This window comes from Heterocephalus glaber, unplaced genomic scaffold (assembly GCF_053883595.1).
Source record: "Heterocephalus glaber isolate CG9 unplaced genomic scaffold, H.glaber_assembly_v1.0 deba00001564, whole genome shotgun sequence".
NCBI classification, from domain to species: Eukaryota; Metazoa; Chordata; class Mammalia; order Rodentia; family Bathyergidae; genus Heterocephalus; species Heterocephalus glaber.
Window position 1 is genome coordinate 22,672,589 of NW_028258351.1, and position 25,965 is coordinate 22,698,553.

A 25,965-nucleotide genomic window follows, 5' to 3' on the forward strand; every position below is an offset into this window, starting at 1 on the left:
TTTGCAGCTAAATCACACCTTTCTTTGACAGCAGGAGGGGTGTGTTGTACTTATTTGGGTCACCAGTACCTAGTGCATGCTGCTCTGTGTGTGCAGGGGAGGCTGGTCCCCTAATAGTTAGTACCCTGCTGCTGCATGTGAGGCCTGTGATGTCAGCCTTTTCCCAAGGTGGCACTCCACTGCCCAGTTGCTGGCAATTCTGGCTGACGTAGGTGGGTATTTGGGGAATCAGTATTTTGAAGGAGCTCAGAGTTTGCTGACGTGAAATAAATTTCAAAAAAGTCATAATCACAGTCTTTTAGCATCTGTACCCCAAGGCATGGTATTCTCTCCACTGAGCCAGCACTAGATGAGGCTGTGACTGTTGAGAACTGAATGCCATGTCTCTGTCTCTTCCCAGCTCCAGGTCTCAAAGCACCTACAGAAGTGAACCACTCCCTTCTGTGCAGCACATGAGAGTCTCACTGTGTGATCTCTTCCTTCTTTAGGGCTCTGGCTGACATCTTAAGACAACAGGGACCAATCCCCATAGCACACTGTGAAAGAGAAACTATCTCGGCTATCAATACCTCTCCCAAAGAGAACACACCGGTCAGATCGTCCTCCAAAAATCACTACACCCCCGTGCGTACAACCAAGCAGACTCCGGGTAAGTGAATGCTGATCATCTCGAATCTTTGCTGAGACTGTTGAAAGGTGTCAGTGATTTTCTGCTCTGGTGGGCCAGATGGTGGAGTACTGTGTAGTGAAGAGTGTCCTGGTGGACAGGCAGGACTGAGGACTTTTCCTGGGAAGGTTGTTGTGTGAGAGGGATCACTGCTGATCAGTTCTGGGCTGAATGAGGGCTGCTGATGCTTTGGGGCACCCGTGCTTTATTGAGTGACTGGTTTAATTCTCTTCTCTGAGGGGTAGTGTGCAGCAGCCATGTAGAGCTTAAGCATCCATTGGCCTGTGTGGTGGGAAAGTTTGGGCTGACTGGAATGCTGGATATGCAGCAAAAGAATCCTGCACCCAGGTAGAAAGCCTGCTCAGCTGTTGGAATCTCAGAGTACTTCCTGAGGATGGGAATGTTGTCTGTATTTTAGGGCCTCCCTTTTCTGTGGGCTATAGATTCCCTGTATATACGATAAGTTACCATATGATAATGATGATACACAACTGAGCTTAATATGTGGTTCCAGGATCCCTGAGGATACCAAAATGTGTAGCTGCTCAAGTCCCTTTTATGAAGTGGCATAGTGTTGGCCTATAACTAGTGCACATCCTTCTGTATTCTTTAAATCATCTCTAGGTTTCATAGTACCTAATACAATGCAAATGCTCTGTGAATAGTTAGTTATGCTGTATTGTTTAGAGAATAAAGTCTGTGCTGGTTTGGTACACTTACAATGTTTTGAATATTTTTGATTCATGGTTGAAATCTGTTGGATTGAATCGCACAGTTGGTTGAATCTTGCAGATGGATGCAGAACCTGTGGAATATGAAGGGCTGACTATACCTCCTACTCTTTTACTTGGTCATCACTATAACACTATGAAGGAAAATGGGTTAAATTTATTTTTCTTGTCTTATGGATCAATAAATAAAGCTTCAGGATGTTTAGTAACTTGAACAAGGTCATAAAGGTGTTAATAATAAGAAAAACAATAGTAGACGCAGTAATATAATGTAAATATTTAATGTGCTTACTCTGCCAAACATCATGCTGAGCATTTTACACTTATTTTCTTATTTATTCTTTACAACAGTCTTAAAAGTACTGATATTATCAATACTTTATAAGAGGAATAAAAAGATTATATAACTTTCCCAAGGTCACATAATTAGTAAGAGAGAAAACTAGAATTTAAATCAAGGCAAATAATTACCAATGGTCAGGACTAGAAAACCATAATATCCTTATCCAGTTGGGGACATGAATGCAAAATATCTGAGGGGACAGTGTCTTTACATCTTGATAAGTCATATCTCATTGTAAGATTTACGAGAAAACCCAGTACTGACCCCACTCCCCACGTTTCTACTGTACTTTGGTCCTTAGCTCTGGGGGAATTCATATCCAGTGCTCTACAGTTTTTCAAAGGATGGGGTATAGGGTCCGAACTAAACTTGCAATAAAGATACATGATCACTACATGGCATAGGGGTGCCCAGATCCAAAACTAGCAGAGGTGCTGCTGAGGTAAAATTTATTCTCCATTCATTCTTTAACTTTCTTAAATTTATGAAGCCACATTAGCCTTTAATATTGTAGTTTTAAATCTTTTGAACACTTACAAAAGCAAAGGACATTCTCCCTTAAAGGTACACATGTATATACACAGATGGATGGATGTATTCATCCAACAGTTTGTGTAGGATTTAAGGGAAGTCACAGAACCCCTCCAAGTTAGAAATTCTTGATTTAAAGGTAAAATGAGGAATCTACCTTTGCAAAGAGTCTAAGATGCATTTTCAGCTGTAACATACTAGATCCTTTAAATGGAAGCAACAGATGAAATCATGGTACAAACATATGAAGCGGTGGTCATCTACCTGGCTGCACACTGGGAAGTTCTTAAAAATGCTGATGCCTAAGCTCCAGAGATTAACTAGAATTTCTAGGAATGGAGATGATCATCACTATTTTAAATTTATTTGATTCTAACATGCTGCCAGGGTCAAAAATCAATGGTCCAGATGGATTCCTTCATGTAGGAGTGGCAACTTTGAATGCCAATGATTCTCCAACTTGACCGCACATTAGAATCATTGGAGAGATTTAAAAATTAAGATGCCTGGGACCCTTACCTAGAGATCATGATTTAATTGATGTGGGGGTATGATGTGAGAATGGAGCAAGGTGTTTAAATTTTCCTTAAGTGAGAAAGTTTGAGAATTACTGGGCTCCCAAAATTGCATAAAGACACCATTCTAACTAATATTTGTTATCATTGATCATTGCTTAGTCTAACCTTGATATACTTGCCAATTTTGAATAGGGTGTTTTTGTTTTTCCCAAAGATTCATCATTTGAAGTCAGTTTCCTCCAGAGTTTGGCCCGTGACACTGTAACTTCAAGTCATTTTGACCTCAAAAGCATCCCTGGTTGTTTATTTTCACTTCTGTGTTCAGCTTTTCTCTGTCTTCATTTACAACTGAGGTAGTTCACAGCTACTGAATCAGACTGATTTGCTCTTATACATACTTCACTGGGCAATAATTTTTGTCATTTTTTGTGGTTTCCATACATATCCTGTCTTATAGTGAGCTGAGAAGGGAGCTTTTACAGTTAACATGATTCACTTCTATGTTTCAAGAAATCCCTCCCTGTATTTGTCAAATTGTAGCTCTTCATATTGCTTTTAAAAATGGAAATGGTTTCCCTGGCCCAGAAAATAGTCTCTGTCATGAAACCAAAATGTAAAAGCAATTTCACAACATGCTACATCTTCTGTAGCTTATAACAAACACAGTGCTTTTTCCAAATAGCTGATACCTTTTGCCACAAAATATTGCAATTTGAGCAGAAATTTACAGAACTTTGAGTAAATGTTCAGAGTAGAAATTTACTGTGATTTTGCCACTCATCAAATCAACCAACCATCAATTGTAGTAAAGCAGTAAGAGTACTTAGGGGGATATTAAGAAAGAGGCCCAGAAATACCAGAATCCACTAAAACATATGGGTAGTTTTGCTATTTGAAGTGCTGTCATTGGACCTACTGCATTACTGTTATCTGGGATTTGTGAGATACGCAGAATCTCAGGCTCACCTCACCTGGTAAATGAGAACTTGCATCTCAGTGAAATCACTTAGCAATTAGAATTTGTGAAGCACTGGAAAGTTGCGGGCTCAGTTAATTTCTTGGCACTATCATCTACTGTATATCTGATCTCTGCTGCATAGACTACTCTCCAAATGGCTAGAGTTGTGTTAAGAATATAATGAGTTAAATCAAGCAGAACATTTAAACAGGTCCCCATCCATAGCAAACACTGCTATCCATGACCAGGCTATGAAAGCACATCTACAGCTTTTGGAAAATGAATTGAATGAATGAGAGATCTAAATAATGCATTAGTGTCCTTAGACTAACAGGATCCATAGAGTTGTGTCTGAGATGGGTCAGGGTTTTGGAAGTTGAAAGCGCACACTTATTTGGCCTGGGAATTGGAGTGAAGGTCATGCAGTAATAAACAATGACAGCCACGTAACACAAGTATCACTTTTTGAGCAACTTAAACTATATACTGGATACTCAGCTAGGTATCCAGAACAGAGAATGTAGTATCTTAGATGTAGATCTAATCTCACATGGACAGAAAAGTTCTGTCCTTTCATCAAAGAGTCTTTCACCTTACCTTGTCCAGTAAGCCAAACTTCCAAACCTTTCTTCCAGTATGGAGGAATGAACCCAGGGTTGTGCACTGTGCTATATCCCCAGCCCTTTATTTTTTTTCTACTTTGAGATAGGGCCTCACTAAGTTGCCCAAGCTGGGCTTGAATTTGCAACTCTCTTGCCTCTGCCTCTTAGAGTGCCAGGATTACAGGTATACACCACCATGCCCAGCTGCCCCTTCCCAGCTTTAAAGGGAGCGAGCTCCATAGTGGACTTTTACTAGGACATAGTGAAGCCTATGTCCCTCATCCACTCCTCAATTCTAGCTACCTTAAGACCCTACTACTCAAGTTGTGGTCCCTGGAACACAGCAACTATCTCACGGGAGCCAGTTGAAAATACAAAATCTTGGGCCCTTTCCCAGACTTACTGAATTAGAATCTGTACTTAAACAGGAAGCCAAGGTGATCTGTACACATGTTGAAGCTGAAGAAAAGCCCTGTATCATGGTGATTCTCAATCCTGGCTGCACACTGCAATTGAATAGGGAATTCTGAAAATACTACTGCCTGCCGGGCGTCTACCACCAAGACTGATTTAATTGGTCTGGAGTAGAATCTGATCAATAATATTAATATTTTTGCAACCTCCTATTCTGTTTCTATGTTCAGCCAACTTTGAAAATTGGGCTCTCGAGGGTGACTATAAGATGGGGAAGATATCCTTCGAAGATTGTGGAGATTGGGTTTCCATGAAAACCTGCAAGATGAAGACTGCTGGGTCCGAGTCAGTGGGGGAGCAAGAAGTCCTCTCATTGGAGGTGGGGCAAAGGGAGTAGAGGACTCAGGCTTCTGTGAGAGACAGAGGGGTCAGTATGCAGATGTGAATGGAGATATCTAGGGAGAAGCAGACACAAGTAGAAATGTCAGAGCTGATTAGAAAATTATCAGTGAGGAGTCCTTAGGAGCTGCACCATGTCTAGTGTTTCAGGTCTCCTGATTCAGAGGCTTGGTGTGGGCTTAGTCCTCATAGATAGGGAAGAAGGGAGGTCTAGCTTGCTTGCCTGTCCTGTGCTTCTCACAAAGAGCCTGTTTTGGGGTATCTGGGTGCCATCCCTGGTAGTAGTAATGAGACCATATCCACAATCTTGATATCCACCTTCCCAGCATCAAGACGCATCAGCTGGAGGAAATAAATACTTATGCTCCATCTACACACCACTGTGCATTGTATAAATGAGTAATCAGTCATTCTGCCTGCTGTCAAAGCCACAGCCTTGAGTGGCAGAGTCAGGGAGCCAGGGGCAGAACTCTAAGCTTCAGAGACAGGAATGATGGCTGTGCAGTGGACAGGGGAGCCTTTGCCACAGCCCTTCGGGCCTGCTCTACCACCTTCAGGCCCTTCTCTCGTGCTTCTACACACTGGCCTTCTTGAGAGTCCTTCCCTATGCCACTAGTAATATTACTTCAAGATCTTTTCCCCTCTCTGTTCCTGTAGCCTTAAGTTTTCCAAAATCAGATATTTGTGCTATGAAATTCAGTGCTCAGCTATTATCATTTCAGAGTGGCCTCTCCAACTGTCATCTCTTCGCATCTCCTGCTTTATTTTCTTTAGAGCCCTTACCCCATCTAACATCGTATATTTGGGGCTCATTTACTTAACATCACTATCCTTATGAGAATATTAGCTCTGTGTAGGTAAGGATTTTATCTTTTCATCACTGTGGCATCCTAGAACAAGAATATTGGTTGGAAGGTTCTGCCTGGGCAGTAACTGTGTGTGTGCAGGGAATGCATGGAAGACAGGATGGTCCTGCACTTGGGGAGATGCAGGAGCCAGAGCATAGGTATTGGTTATGTAGCTGTTTGCTGAAGAGCCTGCTGAGACTCTGGTCCATTCAGTAGCCCTCTCTATAAAATAGGTATGTAGTCAGACTGGTCACTGGGTGAGAGCTAAACTGGGAGATGCTAGTTCCAGTGCCAGGGTTCTTACCTAACCCCATGGCTCCACTCCTCCTATCTGGGACTGATTCAGAACTGCATGGCTCAGCACAGCGAGCAGCTGGGAGCTTTGCTTCCATGTCGCCTCAGAGAGGCCATCATCCAGGGTATCTGTTCCTACTTTGCTCAACCTGCCTTCCCAGAAGACTACTTAGAGCAGGATTTGGAGGTCCAAGTTGCCCAGAGCCCCTGTTCCTAGGGATAGGTTTAAAGCTGCCCATAGAGCCAGAAAATCTGGGCAATGTATCTAAACTCCAGGACACAGCTAGACAACTTCAACTTCTCATGGGAAATGAGATCTTTCTTTGCTTGTCCTCAGCAGACATTAGGTATGGTGAGATCACTGCCCCAGCCTGTGCTTGGCCTCCATGCAAGTTGGGACACATGGGTCACCTAGGTGGGAGGCAACACACATTAAACATTAAACATAAATATGGATGTAAAGCCTGCCAGGGCATCATTTGCCACGAGAATACTGCTTTACAGTGTGAAGAGACAACCCACAATGTGGGAAAAAATCTTCACCTGCTCTTCCTCAGACAAAGGTCTGCTATCTCGAATCTATAAAGAACTTAAAAAGATCAGACCTCCCAAATTTAAAGACCCAATCCGAAAATGGGCATCTGAAATGAGCAGACATTTCTCAGACAAAGAAGTAGAAATAGCAAATAAATACATGAAAAAATGTTCAACATCACTGGTCATTCGAGAGATGCAAATGAAAACAATGCTGAGATTCCACTTCACTCCAGAAAGAATGGCTGCTATCATGAAATCAACCAATTACAAATGCTGGCAGGGCTGTGGGAAAGAGGAACCCTGCTCCACTCCTGGTGGGAGTGTAGACTGGTGCAAGCACTGTGGAAATCAATATGGAGATACCTCAAAAAACTAGGACTGGAAGTCCCATTTGACCCTGCTATTCCACTGCTGGGGATCTTCCCCAAAGAATTAAAAGGATCGTACCACAGTGATATATGTGCACCCATGTTCATAGCAGCACAGTTTGTGATAGCTAAAACTTGGAAACAGCCCAAATGCCCATCAACTGGAGACTGGATAAAGAAAATGCGGTTTTTTAATAAAATGGAGTACTACTCAGCCATCAAAAATGAGAAATTAGAGACATTTATAGCTAAGTGGATGCACATTGAGACGATACTCTTAAGTGAAATAAATAGGACACACACGTATAAATACCGAATAGTTTCTCTGGTGTGAGAAACTGAAAGTGTAAATAAGGACTAAAATGTATAATAGGTATTGTGAAATAGGAAGGAAAGGGGCAAAGGGGAAGGAAGTGGGAGGGCTAGGGGAAAGGAAAGAAGGGAATGGGATTAATATGAGAAAATGGAAAAATAGGAACAAAATCTTTGTAAATAGGGAGGACTGGAGGGGTTGAAGGGAGGGCTGGGCAAGGGTGAAAAATAAGAACCAAGAGAGACTATGTAAAGGTGCAAATTTTCAATGATGAATGTCATTATATTGTATACCTAAAATGTACCAATGATTAGAATGAATAATCGATAATGTAAAATAGGAAGAAAAGGTCCATAAGTGGTAGGGGTAGTGGGAGGGGCAGGGGAAAGGAAAGAAGGGAAAGGAAAAATGATGAGAAATGGAAAAAATGAAAATAAAGTCTTTGTAAATAGGGAAGGGTGGAGGGGTTGAAGGGAGGGTTAGGAATGGGGAAAAAATAAGAATCAAGATGCATTATGTAAAGGTACAATTCCTAATGAGAAATGTAATTGTGTTGTGTACCTACAATGTACCAATAAAAGAATTTAATAAAGTGCCAAAAACAAAGAAAAGAAAAAAAAAAGAATACTGCTTTAAGTTTACTCTATTGGTTATACATTAAAATCAATTTCACCTGTTTCCTTTTGTTTTTTAATGCAACTGTAAAAAAAGATGAAAATATATACGTAGCTCAGTCTGCAGTTCACATTATATTTGATTGGACAGAGCTGACCCAAATGTTAGTAGTATCTAGTGTCCACTTCAGTTCAGGTGTACTGTTTAGCTTTCTATTGCTGGGACATAATACCTGATACCTTAATTTAAAAGAGGAGAGGATTATTGTTGGCTCACAGTTTCAGAAATTGCAGTCCATGATCCACTGGCTCTAAGGCAGAAACATCATGGTGGAAGAACATGGCAGAGGAAAACTGCTTAATTCAACACACCTGGAAATCAGAGCTAGGGAAGTAGCCAGAGAGGAAGGTGCCAGGGTCCAGATACAGTACCCCCATGTCCCCATGACCCACTTCCTCCTAGGGTCTACTCCTCAGTCATCCATTCAGCTATGAACTCATCAGAGCATTCATTAACTCATTAATGAGGTTAATGCCCTCACAACCAAATCACATCTCCAAGAATCTCTTAATCCAGTCAAGTCGGCAATCCATATTAAGTGGCACATCTAGTTTTAGTCATGGTCACAACAAAGCCACTCCTTTCATAGATCTTCCCCTGTATTGGAGGAGATATAAAGTGAACAAGTGAATAACTTCAGAATTCAGGCAGGTGATGTTTTTGAGAAACTCTGGGGAGAGGGAGTGGCCTTTGGTAATGTGGCCCTGACATGGCATTGAGCTGGTATTTGATTCACTAGGAGAACCCAGCCATAGGGAGATGTGGTGAGGGGACATTCCATGCAGCAGGAACACCCAATGCAAAGGTCCTAGGATGGAAGCAAAGCTGACATGTTCAAGGAACAGGAATCCAGGGTGATTGTACAGTGAATGTAGGAGCAAGTGGTGTGTTGAGAATAGAAGGGTAGGCATGGGCCAGTTGTACATGGTCTTGGAGATGACAGTGAGGAGTGTGAGTTATATTTAGTATGATAATCTGATTCATTTTTTTTTGGTACCGGGGATCGAACTTGGGACCTTGAGCTTGCAAGGCAGGTGTCAGAACCATTGAGCTCAATCCCTGGCCCCTGATTCATATTTTAATAAGGTGTGTTGATTGGAGTAGTGGAAATGGGCTGTCAGTAGGGATCAGGGCAGCCACTTCACCTTTCTCATAACAAGCTGGGCCAGTGAGAGAACTTTCTCTGCCTTCTTCCTCCACAGATGACACTTCTCTGTAAAGGAGAAAAGGTGATGTAGTAATGTTCTGTAGGTCCAGAAGCAGACAAACCAAGGTTCACATCCCAGCTCAGGTTGAACAACTTGTACATGATTAGACCAGGGCTCTTAACAGGTGTTGGTCAACTCTTCCGGAAAAGGACCGGGTCATAAATGTTAGGCGTGCCGTGGGTCATAAGGTTACCCCATGGCAGCTACCCATCTTCACTATGGTAGCACAAGGGCAACTGTAAATAGTCTGGAAACGAATGGTGTGGCTTTGTTCCCATAAGAGTTCATTTACAGAAATAGGCAGTGGGCACAGCTTAGCCAATGAACTCTAGTTCGTCACTGTCTGCTCTTAATACACTCAGAAAGCCACAGGCACTTTCCATGTGACATTTCTTTCCATTCTAAATGACAGTAGGGACCCTCCCCTCACCAGCATGCTATAGGGGAGCCAATGGCAAACAGAGACCTCAGGAGGAGCTCCATCAGTGTCAAGCTCCATTCCTCCTCATGCCCTTCCTGAGCCTCTGGCCAGGGTGTTGCTTATACCCGGTTCAGCCAAGCTTTATGAGGGCTGATCATTCAGTATGGACGTGGATCTCCAGGAGGTGTCAATGTACTGACTTGGATGTGGTTTGTCACTGAAAAGTTCATGTGTTAAAGGCTTAGTCTCCAGTGAGGTATGGGATCTTTAAGAGTTGGGCCCTCATAGGAAGTGATTAGGTCATTTAGGCATGTGCCCTGTATCAATCAGTGCTTACTAGAGAAACTGATTTAATGCAAGATATACAAATATATAAGAATTTACAAGACTGACTTACAGTGCCCGGCTGCAGAGTCAGGCGTGGAAGAGTACAAAAGGGTTATCTGTGCTAGAGATGCGAAGGATCCAGTCAAAGGCCTGGAGCTCACTGTAGTGTCCTGTGTGAGTCTTTATCAGGAGGCCGAAGGGTCTGCTCTAGAAGCCAGGAGATGACATCCAAGGTAGAGGTGAAGACTGGAGCTCTTCCAAAGAAACAGAAGTGAGCCTTCCTTCTTGTTTGCCTTTTATACCATTCAGGAAGCAAGCCCCTTGATTGCTGTCACTCACACCCAGTAAATCCCATTAGCCACACCCAGAACTATGCTGATCCAATTTTAGTTGGGCGTTTCTTATTTAAATTGACACAATCGGGTAACTATCACATGCCCTCAAAGGGGTGAAGGTAGGTCTCATGGGACCTCAGAGCAAGATTAGCCCTTTCCCTCTCTGACTTCCCATCTGGCCAAGCAACCTCTCCATGTCCAGTGTCCTTCTGCTGTTGTGATGTCATCCTCCATGATACCCTCAACAGAGCCAAGTTAATGCTGGTACCATGCTCTTGGACTTCTAGGTTTGTGAGCTAAATAAATTTATTTTCTTTATAAAGTACCCAGCCTCAGGTATTTTGTTATAGTAACAGGAAACAGACTAATACACTGGCCCTCAGTTTTCCTCCACTCTATCACATCCTGGTGGTTTTATCCATCACTTTGTGTTGAGATGGCAAACATGCTTATCAAAGGTAACAAGTGATAGATCATTAGAAGGATAGCTATCACCACCCCCATGTGATAACCTCAGGATTCAAAATGCCTCTAAGGGTGCAAACCCCAAGATTGTACTGAACAAGGTCCTCTCTGCTGTTCCAGTCTCATTCTTCCACTGGCGCCTCAGATCCCATTTATTTCTGGCTTGCAGCACTTGTGCTCCCTTGACTGAGCACCTCCCCTCCCACATCCTCCTGCGCTGCTCTGTGCCTTCAGGGTGAGCATGTGTCGGACTCTGCACCCTCCTATAAAAGGATGAGCCCCTCTCACCTCTTTCCTCCCTGACAGCTGAGATTCTGTGCCCCAGCCTGTCTTGCACTGGCCTCTTAGCTTGTCCCCTTCACTCCTCTGCTCATCAACCTCCATCCCACAGCCTTAGGGTTTGTTCACCTCTCCCTCCATCAAAGCCTCAGCTCTGGCCACTTGAACATGTTTGGCTCCTCATGGGGACCTGCTCTGTCTGGCTTCTTTGCCTTTCCACCTATACCCTGCTATTTTCTCTGTCTGGAATATTCTCTTTTTGTATACTCGTCGCCCCCCCCCCCCCGCCCCGCGTGCCTCATCTTGTCTTCCTTATTTTCAGGTGTCAGCTTAGCACTCTGACTACCCATCTCACAACTCCCACCTCCGGTCCCTGTGGCTTCTGGGCTCTCTGGTCATTGCAGGGACTTGTGGGATGTGCAGGGAAAGAGTGCTGGCCGTAGTTCAGATCCTAGCTCTGCCTTTTTACTTCACATAGCTTCTCTGTGCCTCAGTTTCCTGGCCTGAATGTAGACTGGGGATGATAACGAAGTCCTCCCCTCTCTGTGCTGTGAGACTTAAGTATGTTAATGACCTCTGTGCTGTCTAATGTAACCATGCCCAATGTCAGCCCAGTTCACCCTGCAATTCTCCTGCCTGGCTCAGGGCCTGATACACATGAGCTGGCCACCAAATATCCAGCAAGTGAATTGCACATTAAAAATCCAGTATTTGGGTCAGAAGACCCTGAAGTCCTGATGGGACCAGCGAGTCGTGTGAGAGAGGCACAGGGGGTTACTTGACTTCGTTCAGTGTGAGCAAACAGAGCGTGTTGGTAGCTCTGGAAACAACCATGTCATTCGACTGCATGAGAAGACTCTATGAGTCCAGATCCGGGGAGGTGACGTGCCTGCTTTTCTCCAGGCTAGCAAGTGACAGCTAAGTTATTGCAACATGTTGCAGACACTCTTGAGCCTCTGCCTCTGAGGGAGGGTGACAAGGCTCCAGGGGAGCTTGAGAACCTGTTCTTTAAGGAATATTAACAACTGTGAGAACTTTTTACAGTGCTTTTTCGGGATTGACTTCCTTGACTCTTGTAAGGGTGCTATGTGCCAGACAGTATTATCATTACCATTTTATAGATGAGGAAACTGAGGCCAAGAGGGCATCAGAAGCTTGTCCACGATCACACTGCCTAGCGAGGCTAGTCTGGACTCTGAACACAGGGAGACCTACTCTGGACCTCAAGTCCGGAAGTCAGACTGGTCGGAGATGCACACAGGGCACCAGCCTGCCCCTCCAGCTACCTGGAGTCTGTCTGGTGGCTGGTGGTCTAGCCTTGCTGCTGGCTGGGTGTTTGGATCTGGGGCTGAAGGGAGAACACTAGAAGAGGTCATTGCTCAGCAAAAAGGCAAGCGATCTCATGACATTGCCCCTTGCTGCAGAACAGAGCACCTTGCAGGGGGAGCTCCTGGCTGAGCAGAGTGGAGGAGCAGCTTTAGTTTCAGGGGAAGGCTGTCCTAGCAGCTTCTAAGCCCTCCCCACCTCTCCTCCTCAGGAGGTGGTGTTTGCTGAGTACTGACTGTGTGCAGGTCCTGTGCTGGACATTTGCTTAGGCCTCATGTGTGTGTTGTCACTTATCCAGGAGACAAGAGGCTATAGGGGCACAGGGTAATGGGGCAGCTCATATATTGGTGACCAGTGCAGGGATGGCAGGATGGGAGTCTGAGCTGGGCAGTCTGATCCGGAACCCTCTCTCATAGCTACACTTCTTGTGGGATTCTGTGAGCAGAGGATCAGAGCTTGAGCTAAGCCCATGCTTAAATCACCATCCATTCTTAGTGCCAGACTTATGATGAAAGGAAGAGTTAATTCGCATTTTCCTTTTGTGCCATTCAGAAAATGAGCCCCAAGTCCCTGTGATTTGATCTTGGGGAGTAAGTGGCTTTTCCCAGCACAAGTTGTCTTTAGAACGAGCGTGCCCAGAAGCAGAGTTCAGAAGCCAGAGGAAATGCCCTTGCCCTGGCCAGGCTGGCTGTGCCCAGTGCGCCCTCCCAGTCCCAGGGCCTTGTCCTGCCTACTTTGCTCACAGGCCTGGCCAGCTTGGCCAGAGAGCACTGCCCCCACCCCTCCCACCCAGAAGCAACCCAAATGGGGGGCAGACAGAACTTCATCACACCGTATGGTCAAGGGAAAAAGGAGAGTCACTGAAGTGTCCCACTAATTACTCCCTGTGCTCACCTGAGGAGCAGGAGGATTTAGAATACTTTCTGGCTGTTCCTAAGATGATGCGTGGGTGAGAGGGAGAGAGCCAAATCACTGAGGCCCGAGTTAGAATTCTCATTTACCTCCATGAGTTGGCAAAATGGAGGAAGCAACAGAGCATGTTGTGGAGACAAGAACAAGAGGTGCTGGGGAGGGGGGAGCAGGTAGCAGCAGGATAGAAGGAAGAGCAGTTGTAGTCTGGGGCCCTTAGGGTGGTGCAGGGTGTCTTGGTCTATTTTCTGCGGCTACAACAGAATATCTGAGACTGTGTAACTGATTAAGGAAAGTGGTTTATGTCACTCATAGTTCTGGAGGGTGGGAAGTCCAGGATCATAGCTTTGACATCAACATGTCATCTGGTGGAGGCCTTGTTGCTGCCTCGACTCGTGGTAGAGAGTGGAAGGACAAGCAGGCACGTGAAGGAGCGACAAAAGAAGGCAGGAGTTCCACAATAGCTAATCCAGCCCTGAAGGAAGGCACACATTCATTCACAAGGGCTCAGCCTGCATGACCCAAACATCTCACACTCGGCCCCACTTCCCAACATGACCACACTGGAGGATTAAGGCTCCAACACACGAACTTTTGGGAGCCACATATACTATAGCAGGTGGGAAGAACTCTCAGGGGCAGTGAGAGCTTTTAGAGTTTTTTCTCTCCAGGGACTCAACATCCATTGCCTACAGACAGAAGCACATTTGGGGACTGAGAGTGGAGGAAGAGGCAGCACTTAGCTGTTTTAGTTGAGATAGGAAGCACTGACTGGGTGCTAGGCACACGTTAAGCCCGACAGGAGTGAGATAGTGGTAAGACACAGACCAGGCTCAGAAGCTTCAATTCAAGAACAAAAAGGTCAGACTATAAAAAAAAAATCACTGGCCACACAGGTACCCCACTGGAATGACAGGCTGACCATGTCCAGAAGGTGGCTGCTGTGGTCAGGATGAGCATCTCAGTGTTGGAAGGACAGTGGGATTGAGTGAGTGAGGAAGATGGTAGAAAGTGTCCCTGGAGGATTATAATCTGGAGTGAACAAGACCCCAGAGGCTGGAGATGGTTACGGGACCAAAGGCTCACAAGAGTGAGCAGTGATCAGTTCCTTTGGAAGGGTTGCTTGTGCTGTTCTGTCAATAGATAGCAGTGATTAGAGAATTGGCACAAAGGCCAGGAAGGAGCTGGGACTCTGTGTACTGTTGGAGAAAGCTGCTCTGAGCAGGGGAAATCATTTTTCTTTCATTCAGCATATGGGCTTTGTCCCCAGGAGTGGGAGGTCTGCGGGGCCGGGTGGGGCTATCTGTTGGATTGGCAGCTATGACTCACTTGGGCCAATGCTATGGGGATGGGCAAGGTTAGACTTGCTGAGGGTCTTTGAGAAGAGGCTATGACAACTTAAGGTGAGAGGGTTCCAGAGGAGGAGAACCACAGCCCATTCACAGAACTTTGAGAGCCAGGAAGGGGGAAGCCAGGTTTGGGATTAAGGTACACTGACCCCTGCCTTCGTGCACAAGTGATTTTGATCATTTTCTGGGTATCAGGCACCAAGGATACAGGAATGAGTGTAACTCCCCACTGTCCTGGCATTTTCATTCAGTTAGAAGGGACAGAAAATAAACTTATAAACATGGCAATCTCGAGTCAGGTAATAATAAGGGTTTTGAAGAGAAATAGAACAGGGAAAAGAAGTAGAATCTGAGAGCAACTGGTAGGAGAGAGCTTTATTTGAGAACGAAATGCTGAAGCAGAGACCCAAATGACCAAGCCACATGTGAACATCTGGAGAAGGAGTGTTCAGAGTGCTGGTGAGATCATGCCTGGCATGTTTGGGGAACAAGAGACCAGTGTGGCCAGAACAAAGGAGACTGTGATAGAGGCATGGTAGTGAGTGAAGTCTGAGAAATGGGTCTTTGTGGGTCCCAGGAGGATCTTGGGTTTCATTTTGAGTGTGGTGGAAGCCATTGTAGTGTTTGTAGCAGAGGAAGGAAAATAGTTTCTGGCTTGCATTTTTAATGCTGGTTACTATTGCCCTGGAAGGCCAATGATAGAAAAGAGAGGATGGGGTGGAGTAGACACTCTTGAATCATCTGGGTGATGGGAGGGAGATGGGAAGTTAAAGTAGGATGTTAGTGATGGAGAACATGAGCAAGACTCAGCTTCAGAGTTTATTTAACACCTTATTTTGAACAACATTCAGCCTTTAGAAAAACTGCGAAGATGATACAAAGAACACCTGTATGTCCTTACCAGTTGTTAATATTCTTCTGTATGCCCCTCCTCTTTCCTTTTCCTCTTTTCATCCTCATTGTCCTCACTATCACTGTCATCATCACCATCATCTTCGTCGTGACCTCCCATCACCATAATTACTGAACTGTGTGAGAATAAATTGTCTATATCATGACTCTTAATTCTTAAACTACTTCAGCATGTATCGTCTCAGTTCAAGGGTATTCTTTTACATAACCATGCTACAATGTCTGGATTTATGAAATGCATCACTGCTCTAATACTAGTATCTAATTAAAGGATCAGAATTTTTGAAGGTAGACATGTGAGTGTTTGCACGTGGATTTTACATAAGATATACGGGGAAGATAGGAGTCACATATGACTCCAGAGATTTTGATTAGAGAACATAGTTGATGAGATTGGCAAGATCAGTGCAAGGACTTGGAATCAAAAGCTGAGGAATCTTACCCAAAAGAAAACCAGCAAAGGTGGGAGGGTTGGAAGATGAGCTGAGCTGGGGTTCCCTTTCTCCAGTGAATGTTTCCAGAGCAATCAAAGAATCTGCTCTTTCGCTCTGCACATGCAGACTTATTTCTCCCAGGGATCTAGGCCTAAATGCAACCATGAGTGTGTCTTACACCTCAACTCATCCAGCAGACCACCAGTGACACATTCAACTATATGTGCCTCGAGTACCGTGACGTGTCGGCTTTGCTTATTGTATTCACAATGCCCAGTACATTTTTCACACATCTTGGCACTTAAGAAATCAATAATGATTTCTTGAATAAAAGAATGATGGAATTAATTGTTCTTATTTAATACATTAGAGAGAGTGAAACAGTTGGTGTACAAAAAAGTAGTTCCTGTTGCCCTGTTGTAAAAGAACAGGGATGGTATTGCTCTACAGGGTAAGGGACCAGGCTCCTTCTGTCTAGTAGCTCTTGCTTCCTATGGGTATGGCTTCCATGTTGTGGGCCAAGATAAGTGCCTAAATTCATGCCATTATGCCTTCCAGGCATTTAGGGAGAAAGGATTAAGATCATGCCCCATGTCTTTATGGACACTTGCTTATATTTGGCATACCACTGCCACTTACTTCACATTAACCAATTTGAATGAGGTTTTCATTTTGGGTGGCCCTTTGGGGAATAGTTAAAACATGGGAGTTCTTCAACTAGAGAAGAATGACTCACTGGGGACAAGTAGCAATCTGTGTCATCATGTGGCCCAGAAGGGGACTATGTAATATTTTCTACCAGAAGCCATTGGTATAAAAAAATCAGGTGAAATGAACCGCTGAGGCTACCATCTGCATTTCCCACTGTAAAAACAAGCAGCTGCACCTGAAATGAACCGTGAACATTTAGTGATAAGGCCACTGGACACTGCTGGAGAAGTGTATGAGAGCACTGAAGGTGTCTTGTTCTACCCTTGATTCTGATGTGTAGGCCGTAAAATGTTACCCAGTGGTGAAGCCAACACACTCGGTGAAGCCTCTCTGGTGATCTCCCACTTCTTTGTCCCTGATTGAGATCTTTGAAAGTGAAGGCTGCTTCCTGTTTACCTTTGGATTCTTGCACCTTCATTGCCAGGAACTCTGTCTTCTCCCATACCTTGTGTCCTAGCCCACATGTGTGGAATGAAGAGGAAGCGATCAATTTGGATTCATCAGAGGTTTTATAAGATGAAAAAAAGCAAGTTTTTCCAAAATGGGACATCTGTGGATTTTTTTCCAGAACTATCTGGAAAGCATGTCAGTGTGGACTTTGCCTCAGCTGCATCCCCTGTTTGCAAGGCAGCAAGAGTCTCTTCTGGACAAGACCCCGAGTAAGGGAGGATAGCCCACAGTTGGGCGAAGACCCACACTCACCCTCCCCTCCTTCTTTATTCTGATATGTATTCAAGCTTCATATTTCCCTTTGTGTGTGTTTAGCTTAGGGATTTATCACCACGGCTTAGGTCTGGGATGAAATAGATAAGCCTGCACTTTAATAACTGTGGCATTTCTTTCTCCGTAAGAATTAGATTAAAGGAAATGGGGCCTCTGAGGAGACTGCCAGGGAAGCCAGGTAGACCTGAAGCAGGAAGAAGACACACCAGCCAAATGGCTTGGGGATGGTAGACTCAGGGGTGTGGTTTTAGGCCACCTTATAGAGGTGTGACAGGGCTTCCCCTTGGCCAAGAAACAGCCTCATGTTTTCCATGGAAAAAAGCTAAAATGACAAAGTCTTTTGTTTGCTGTCAAAACCTCCCCTTGGTGAGCAGTTGGGGGTTTCAGCTTGATGCTCCCGTGAGGTGCAGCCACAAGCACACACCGACAGTCATTTGGACAGGTCCTAGGTGAGAGTTCAGGGACCGCCAGACTCTCCCAGGACATGATTTCAGCTTCAGGATGACGAGCACCATCATAATGGAGACAGTGGGTGATCCATATTATCTTGAGCAATGATGTTGCTTCACCTCTGGACTTTTGTTTGCTTTCTCTTTGTGTGAGGAGACTTAATATCTATTTGGTGGAGTCTGACGGGGTTACCAAGCAATCACCATAAAGCCACTGTCCTGGCACATGGTTTGTCGACACTCAATGGCAGCCTCTAACATTATTATTATGGATTTTGGATTAGGAATATACAACAATCTGAGGCTCATTCTTCCCTGGCCCTCCAGACAGGGAGTTCTATAGTTTCCTTTGGTCCATATGGACCCACTCCCTAAGAGGCTACTGGATGGAAATCCTCTGAGGTCAGTGAAGTCATTATCTCTGTTATCATCATAGATGAAGTTTAGAAAAGCCAACTGACTTGTTCAAGGTCAAACACTTTGTTATGGCAGTGTCTGGAGTAGTTTCAAGAGCTTGTAGGACAAGGCTTACAACTGGCTTGGCCCTGTCTCCAAGCCAACTATTATTTTTCATTCACAGCCATAAGGTTACCACAATCACGAACAGCAGAGAGAGAGAGAGAGAGAGAGAGAGAGAGAGGGAGAGGGGAGGTCAGGGCAATGACCTGTATTTTCAGTTTTCATTAGCAAGCTCTTGCTCTCAGGGCTGCTCTGGCCAAATACCTGGCTCCTTAACTTTTCCTGTAAAAGAAGTTTGTGACGAGTTTAGGAGCAATAAGGATTTAGCTAGGCTGTCCAGCAACTTCAACCTGTGGCCTGAGTGACTCAGAATTGCTGGTGGGTGTTTGGAGTCTGGTCATTCGCTAAGAAGGGACAAATGTTTTTCTACATATGTACATTTTCTTAAATAGGACCCACTGAATAGACAAGTCTCAGTAGCATTTCTGTTTCTGTTTGCAATATAAAGGTTTGCTTAAGCACCCTGCAACTTGTATTTGAAATTACCTCTAGGTATACGATGAGTTTGATTAAGATTTACTCCAGATAGGCTGTGATTGTGATTCATTAATCCATCATCCAACTTTTGCATTTATTGACTTCACACTGTATTCTGGCCATTGTGGAAAATACTGGGTAAATGGATCCAATGAAGAGCTTCTCTGCCCATGGAGAACTTAAAGCCTAATGGAGTTAACAAGATGTATGCACATGAAGAGTAAACAGTACAAGAATGAAAAATCTGCAGAAGACTTAAATCATAAAATGTTCATTTTGATGGTTGATTGATTGTATCAACTTGAGTAAAAACTGGATCAGCATAGTTCTAGGGTGGAAAACCCATCTTAGGGAGGATTGTCATCAGAATGGTATAAAAGGGAAATGAAGAAGGAAGGATTGCTTCTGCTTCTTCAGAGGAGCTCCAGTCTTCGTCTTCACCTTGAATGTTGTCTCCTGGCTTCTAGCGCAAACTCTTCCACGTCCAGCATGGACCCTTCAGCCTTCTGGCACAGAATCTTCAGCCTTCTATCACAGATCCTTTGGCCTCCTGATACAGACCTGCATGGGACACTACAGTGAGCTCTAGGTCTTCCACTGAATTTTTCAGATCCCCAGGCTGACAGCCCTTTTGCACTATTCCACACCCGACTTTGTGGGCAGCCATTGTAAGCCAATCTTGTAAATTCTTATATATTTATATATCTTCATTAAATGTTTCTCTAGTAAGCATTGACTGATACATTCATTTATTAGCGTAGGAATAAGGTTCTACACAAATGTTTGGAGGGAGAGGTCACAGAACAATGTATGAACCAGTATGAATTGAAGGGTACAGATAAGAGTTGTTAAGTGGGCATCCATGTAAGTAGAATGCAAGATCATTTATTCTCTGGGACCTTGGTGAGTGCCTGCTGCATACCAAGCACTGTGCCAGAGACTAGAACGGTCCAGGTTGGCAACCTGAGACATGTTAGATACTGACAGATGACCTTGAAGGATAGATATGCATTGAATGACCAGGAAGCTGTGCAGGGATTGGCCATGACAGGAATGAGAAACCAGTAAGGGAAACTATTAGGATAGAAATACTGGGCTTCGTAGGACAAGGAATAGATCTGCCCTTTTGAAGCAACATGCCCACAGGAATAGGAGGGGAGTAAGTTAGAGAAGAGGATTGAAAAGAGAATGTGGAGGTTTTTAAATGCCAGGATTTGTTCAAAAGGAACATCTGAAGGGAACATCATATTGAGAGTACTGCTTGAATCACATTTATACTCGCCTTCTAAGAACAACTGGCCATTTCAATGTCTGATTGTTGCTAGTATATAAAGATATAATTAAATTTCATATAATGATCTTGAAATGTGCTAACTCACAAATTCCCCTTATTCATTTTATTAGCTTTTTCATTGACTTGTTAGGATTTTCTGCATATGCAGTTGTCATGTGCAAATAAAACTAGTTTTACTTCTTTTTTTCATATCCAGATGCTTTTTATTGCTTTCTCTTTCCTTGTTTCACTGGTGAAGACTTACTCTAATATTGAATCAAAATGGTGAAAACTTTATTCCTGATTTGCTGTGTTAGTCAGCTTTTTGTCTCTGTGACAAATACCTGAAAACATCAACTTAAAGAAGGAAATACTTATTTTGGTGCATAATTTCAGAGAATTCAGTCCAGTCACTTGGCCCCATTGCTGTGGGCCTGAGGAGAGGCTGAACACCATGGTGGGGAGTGTGTGGTGAATCACGGTCGCTCACCTCAATGGAGCTGGGAAGCAGAGAGAGAGCGAGCCAGAGAGGCTTGGGCCAGGCGCAAAATATGATCCTCAAGGGCATTCCCCCATGATCCACTCCCTTCAGCTAGGCCCGGCCTCCTGCATTTCCATCACCTCCCACCAATAGCCCATTGGGTTATGAACCTATCAGTGGATAAACCCATTGGTGAGGTTGGAGTCTTTTTGATCCACTCACTTCCGAAAAGCTCCACCTTTGAATACTACTGCATGAGGAACTAGGCTTCAACACAAGAGCCTTTAGGGGGAGTTCCAGATCCTGACCATAATTCTAATCCTCAGGGGAAAAGTAAACCTTTACATTGTGACATTAGTTCTACATTTTTCAGAGATGCCCTTTATCAAGTTGAGAAAACTTCCTTTTATTGCTAGCTTGCTGAGAGTTTTGGTAAGAACTGGATGTTGGATTGGGTCAATTGCTTTTTCTGTCTTTGGAAATATTGTATGGTTTTTCCTTTTAATTTGCCAGTATCGTAAATTATCATATTGGTAATGGTTTCAAATATTGAACTAACCATGAATTCTTTTTTTGTTTGTTTGTTTTTTGTTTTTTGGTAATAGGGATCAAACTCGGGACCTTGTGCTTGTGAGGCAGGCTCTGGAACCACTGAGCTAAATCCCCGGCCCCATAACCATGAATTCTTAAAATAAACCCTATTTGGTCATACATAATGTCTTGTTGCTTTTATGTATTATTAGATTTGATCTGTTAAAATTTGTTGAGATTTTTGTGTCTTTGTTCATAAAGTACACGATCTGTTCTATTTTCTTGTCATTGTTGGTGTCAGAATAATGCTGACCTCATACAATATGTTGGTAATTGTTTCCTCTTCTCACTTTTTCATTGGAAATGTTTGCAATATATGATATTTTCATTCATTTGGGGGAGTTGGTACTTATATATTACATATCTGGAAATTTTTTTCATCCTCTTCCCCAGCCCTTCTCCTCCCTCCTTCCCCTGTTCTCCTTTGCCTACTCCAAAAAGTCTGCTTTTGTTTTACTTATTAATTTATTTAACATTGGATTTCTCATATAAGAGAAACCATGCAATTTTTGTTTTTGTTTTTGTTTTTGTTTTTGTTTTGGCGGTGCGGGGGATTGAACTCGGGACCTTGCGCTTGCAAGGCAGGTGTGGCACCACTAACCTAAATGCCAGGCCCAACTATGCAATGTTTATTTTATACTAACTTCACTTAGCATTATGGTCAATAGATGCATCCATTTTCCTATGAATGACTACAGATCATTCACAACACTTCATTCTATTCAGCCATAAAGAAGAATAAATCCTCTTGCTTTTATAGAAGAGGTTTTATAACACTGATCAGTGAAGCCAACAAAAAGGTTTTTGTTTATTTTTTATAGGAAGATTTTTAAACTACAAGTTTAGATTTTTCATAGGTATATGGCTACTTGGATTATCTGTTTTTCTTTCAACAACCAATTATATTTTAAAAGCATTTGAAAAATGTTACTGAAATCTCTGATCTTAGAACATCATCAAAATGTAACTCACACAAAGCCAAGGTGACTTCAGCTGGCTGAATGACACATGTTACATTCAAGCAATCAACTGCAACTTCAGATTTTTTCATTTGATAACTGAAGATAAAATCTGATGCTGGTCAAGGTTATTGAACTTTCTTAAGTGTCTCCACATAAATAACAACTGTTACTGTTTTTTTAGACTATATATATATATATATAGTCTAATATATATATGTAATTCATTGCTTTTGTGTACAATCTGTGCAAATATATATATTTTTGTAGTTGTATTAGTTTATCATCATTCTGTTAAGAAATAATAATAATAATTCCCTTTTAATCGGTGATCTTTTATGAAGACTGAGAAGATTTAAGTAATTTGTCCACTGTCACACAGCCAGTAGGTATTAAATCCAAGCCTTTGACTTGAGCTTCACATTCAAGGTCTGTTTTTCTTTCTACTTATTCATCCTATCCTGTTACAGCTCAGCTACTCTGCTACAAATTAAAATCAAGTAAGTTTAAAGCCTCATGCTGAATAATTGTATGCATATGTTGATTCTTTCTGTTCTCTTGAATCTGAGTTAAGAACAATAATCCTGTCACATTAACATAGTGTCAGCAGCTACTGCACAAAACACATAATCCTAGCGTCAGGGTTTGTGAACTCAGTACATATTTGTGGATTGGATAGAGACCATGTAGTGTTGTAGGTTGTTAGAAGAGTGAAGGAACATATAATGAAAATAAGGTACAGTTTTAGATTTCATTAACACAAAACTTCAGTGGCTAATAAATCCAAATTTTGTTTTGTACTATGGAGGAACTTTTTTCTTATATTTCTGTTGTTATTAAGGATGTATACTGGAAATAATCTAGAGATAATCAGCTAGAACTTTATGTGTGGTTTGTACTTTAGGCTTGGGAGGTTTATTGATGGGTTGTTGTTCCCAAGTTCTTTTGAGGTTTTGCTAAGTTTTACTTACTCAGAAATTCTTGCATTTTGCAGGAAATTTTCATAATGAAAGCACACAAAAGTACATACAGACACAAACTTTCACACACACACACGTACGTACATACACATGCACAACCTCCTTTATCTAGTAGAGTGGGAGAAGCAAGTTTTACTATTTGTGTTCAATATACATGTTCAACTTGAAGTAACAGAAAACTGACCAGCTGTGGCTTGAACAAATAAAGGTTGATTTTTTTACCCAGTCAGAAGGCAAAGTAATGACGTTTTCTGGAGCTGGTTTGGTTTCTAAGCAGAGCCCACAGAGCACCATCTCGTCCTTTACTGTGCTTAGTAGTTCGCCTTCCTTATAAATGCTTGTAACCTCATGACTGCAAAATGGCTAGATCTAGCTTTATATCTACATTTCAGGTAACGGGAAAGAAGGAAGAACTGTGCCAGTGACCTTTGTTTAGATGAACACGTTGCTGTTCAGAATAATGTGGGTTTTGTTAGCGGGGAAGGAGAAGGAAAAATAAATGATCCATTGGACAGCTCACAGTGTCTGCTCCATCTTTGGGGCATATTTTCTTCTCTTTTCTTCCGGGTTCAAATCACACTTCTCACTGAGACGTGTCTTCTGGCTGGATGCTCACTTTAACACTACTCTCTACACAACAGCATAATTTGGATGTCCCTTGGAACTCATTCTGTATTGTAGTGATTCCATTGATGCTGAGATGTATTTCTGTACCACTTTCCAGTTTTCCCTGACAAGATTCCATTTAACTCGGCAGAAGCCGTGACCTAGAGTGTCACCACTTCCATCTTTCAAGGGGAGAAACAGACCAAAGGAGCTTGCCATGTGTTCAACCCAGGACCTCCTTGACCAAAGCATCTGCTCTCCACGTCTATGTCTTCCTACCACACTAGCTGTGGTCCTTTAGGGATGTTGCCCTTGGGTGACCTCAGTGTTTCAGTTTCTTATCTGAGCCCTTCCCAGCTGGCCCTCTGACATGCTGGTCTGCTCAGCATGCTGAGCGTAGTGCCATTTTGCTCACACATGTCACTTCTCACTGATAGGAAATCAACAAGGGACAAAATCTCAGTACAGACTGATGAATTTCAGTTTTAACTGATACTCCCACTCTAATACACAATGCACTTCATGGATAAATCTTTCTAGATAAGGCTCCACAGTCAGTGCACCCTATTTCAGTTCAGTATGAGGAACTTCAGATGTGTTGTTAGAAGTCTGAGCTGAAATGAAATTTGCACATCCCATTTGGTGTGTCAGACAGACTGGGACAGATTCCTCATCCTGAGACCTGGAGGTGTTGTGTGACTGGGGGGGGGGTGCATTCTTTTTCTTCTTTTCAGCTTGTTGCAAACTGCACATCTGGGAGACATATCCCACCATCCCTCCATCCCAAGAGAAGGAAACTTCCCTTGCAGCTGAGAAAGCTTGTGTCTTAAAAGGAAGAGAAGGGTCAGTTCTGTGTTTGAAATAATGATATAAAAATTAATCCAACAGATAGCTCAGGTACCTTTGGCTGGGAAATTAATTGAGTTTGATGTGATAGATATTTATTTAAATGAGAGCTTCATTTGAACAGGGCACTGATGGGACAGGACTCCTCTCCCTGTCCCTTGCTGGGTTTGTGTAGTGTGTGTGTGTGTGTTGCATTTGCAGGGGTCTGTGCTCACTGGAAAAACCTGTGCTCAAGATTTTCCTGAAGCTGACTGGGAAATGGATCTTTGGCATTTTATAGGAGCTGGTGGCTGCAGTGATGATGATTGGAATGAGAGGGTAGGTGGTGCTGGTGGCAAAAGCTGTGTGTGTATTTCACACCAAGGTGGAGGGGAGGCCCTGCACAGGGGATGTAGCCTTGAGCTTGAGCTGTGCCACTCAGCACCCCTGCAAGAAGCAGTGTGCCTCAGGTGAGAGAGGCCCATTCTTTTGGTGGCTGACCCCCTTCCTACATGGCCCATGCCCTGCCTGTGCACGCTGCACAGACCAAACCTTGTCCAAGGCCAGGGTCTATTTTTGCCTCCACTGCTGAAGATTTAGGTTTAAGCTCCTTACATCTTGTGCTTACTCAATTTTGTGCCTTTGATTTTGCTGCTCTCTGTGCTAGGGATTCCCTTATCCCCTTTGACCACCTATGTGATTCTTAGCATCAAAATACTATTTCTTTGAGTTACATATCCTTCCTACATCCGCATCAAAATCCCCCCCCCTTCTGCAATAGCTTTTGCCTTGTACCTCTAAGATGACTCTCATTCATTCTGCCTTTTACCGAAGTTAGGCATCTGGATGCTCTTGGAACTTATCCAAGGAAAATTGTCACTGGGGAAGAAATGATGCTGGAGAGGCAGGGTGAGATTTTTCTCTCACAGAGACTGATTTCATTTTCCCTCCAAAGGTACCAGCTTTTTGTACAGGGGAAGCTCTCTCGAGTGAGATGAAAGGTCTATTTAGAGCTGCAGGACCCCAGGATAGTTTGTTCTGAATCTCAAATTTTATTTACTTACTTAAATGGCATGCATTGGTCATGTACTGCAGAACACTGTACCTAGCTCTGGAGGAAAGATTCAGGATAGAGGCATTAGCGTGCATATCTGGATGATAGAAGACAAGAGGTGATATTCTGAAGACCTGATATAAATATTTGGGTT

The 25,965-nt window shown here is 43.3% G+C and overlaps 1 protein-coding gene across 2 annotated transcripts in view; it reads left to right on the forward strand.

Annotated features, from left to right (window-relative positions):
- The window catches only part of Shisa6 (shisa family member 6), a 304,683-nt gene that overhangs the window by 22,014 nt on the left and 256,704 nt on the right, over positions 1 to 25,965 (forward strand). For both annotated transcript variants that reach the window (XM_004857548.4, XM_004857546.4), the window contains exon 2: positions 489 to 649. In XM_004857548.4, coding sequence (XP_004857605.1) covers positions 489 to 649 — 161 coding nt within the window. The remainder of the gene's footprint in view (positions 1 to 488; positions 650 to 25,965) is intronic.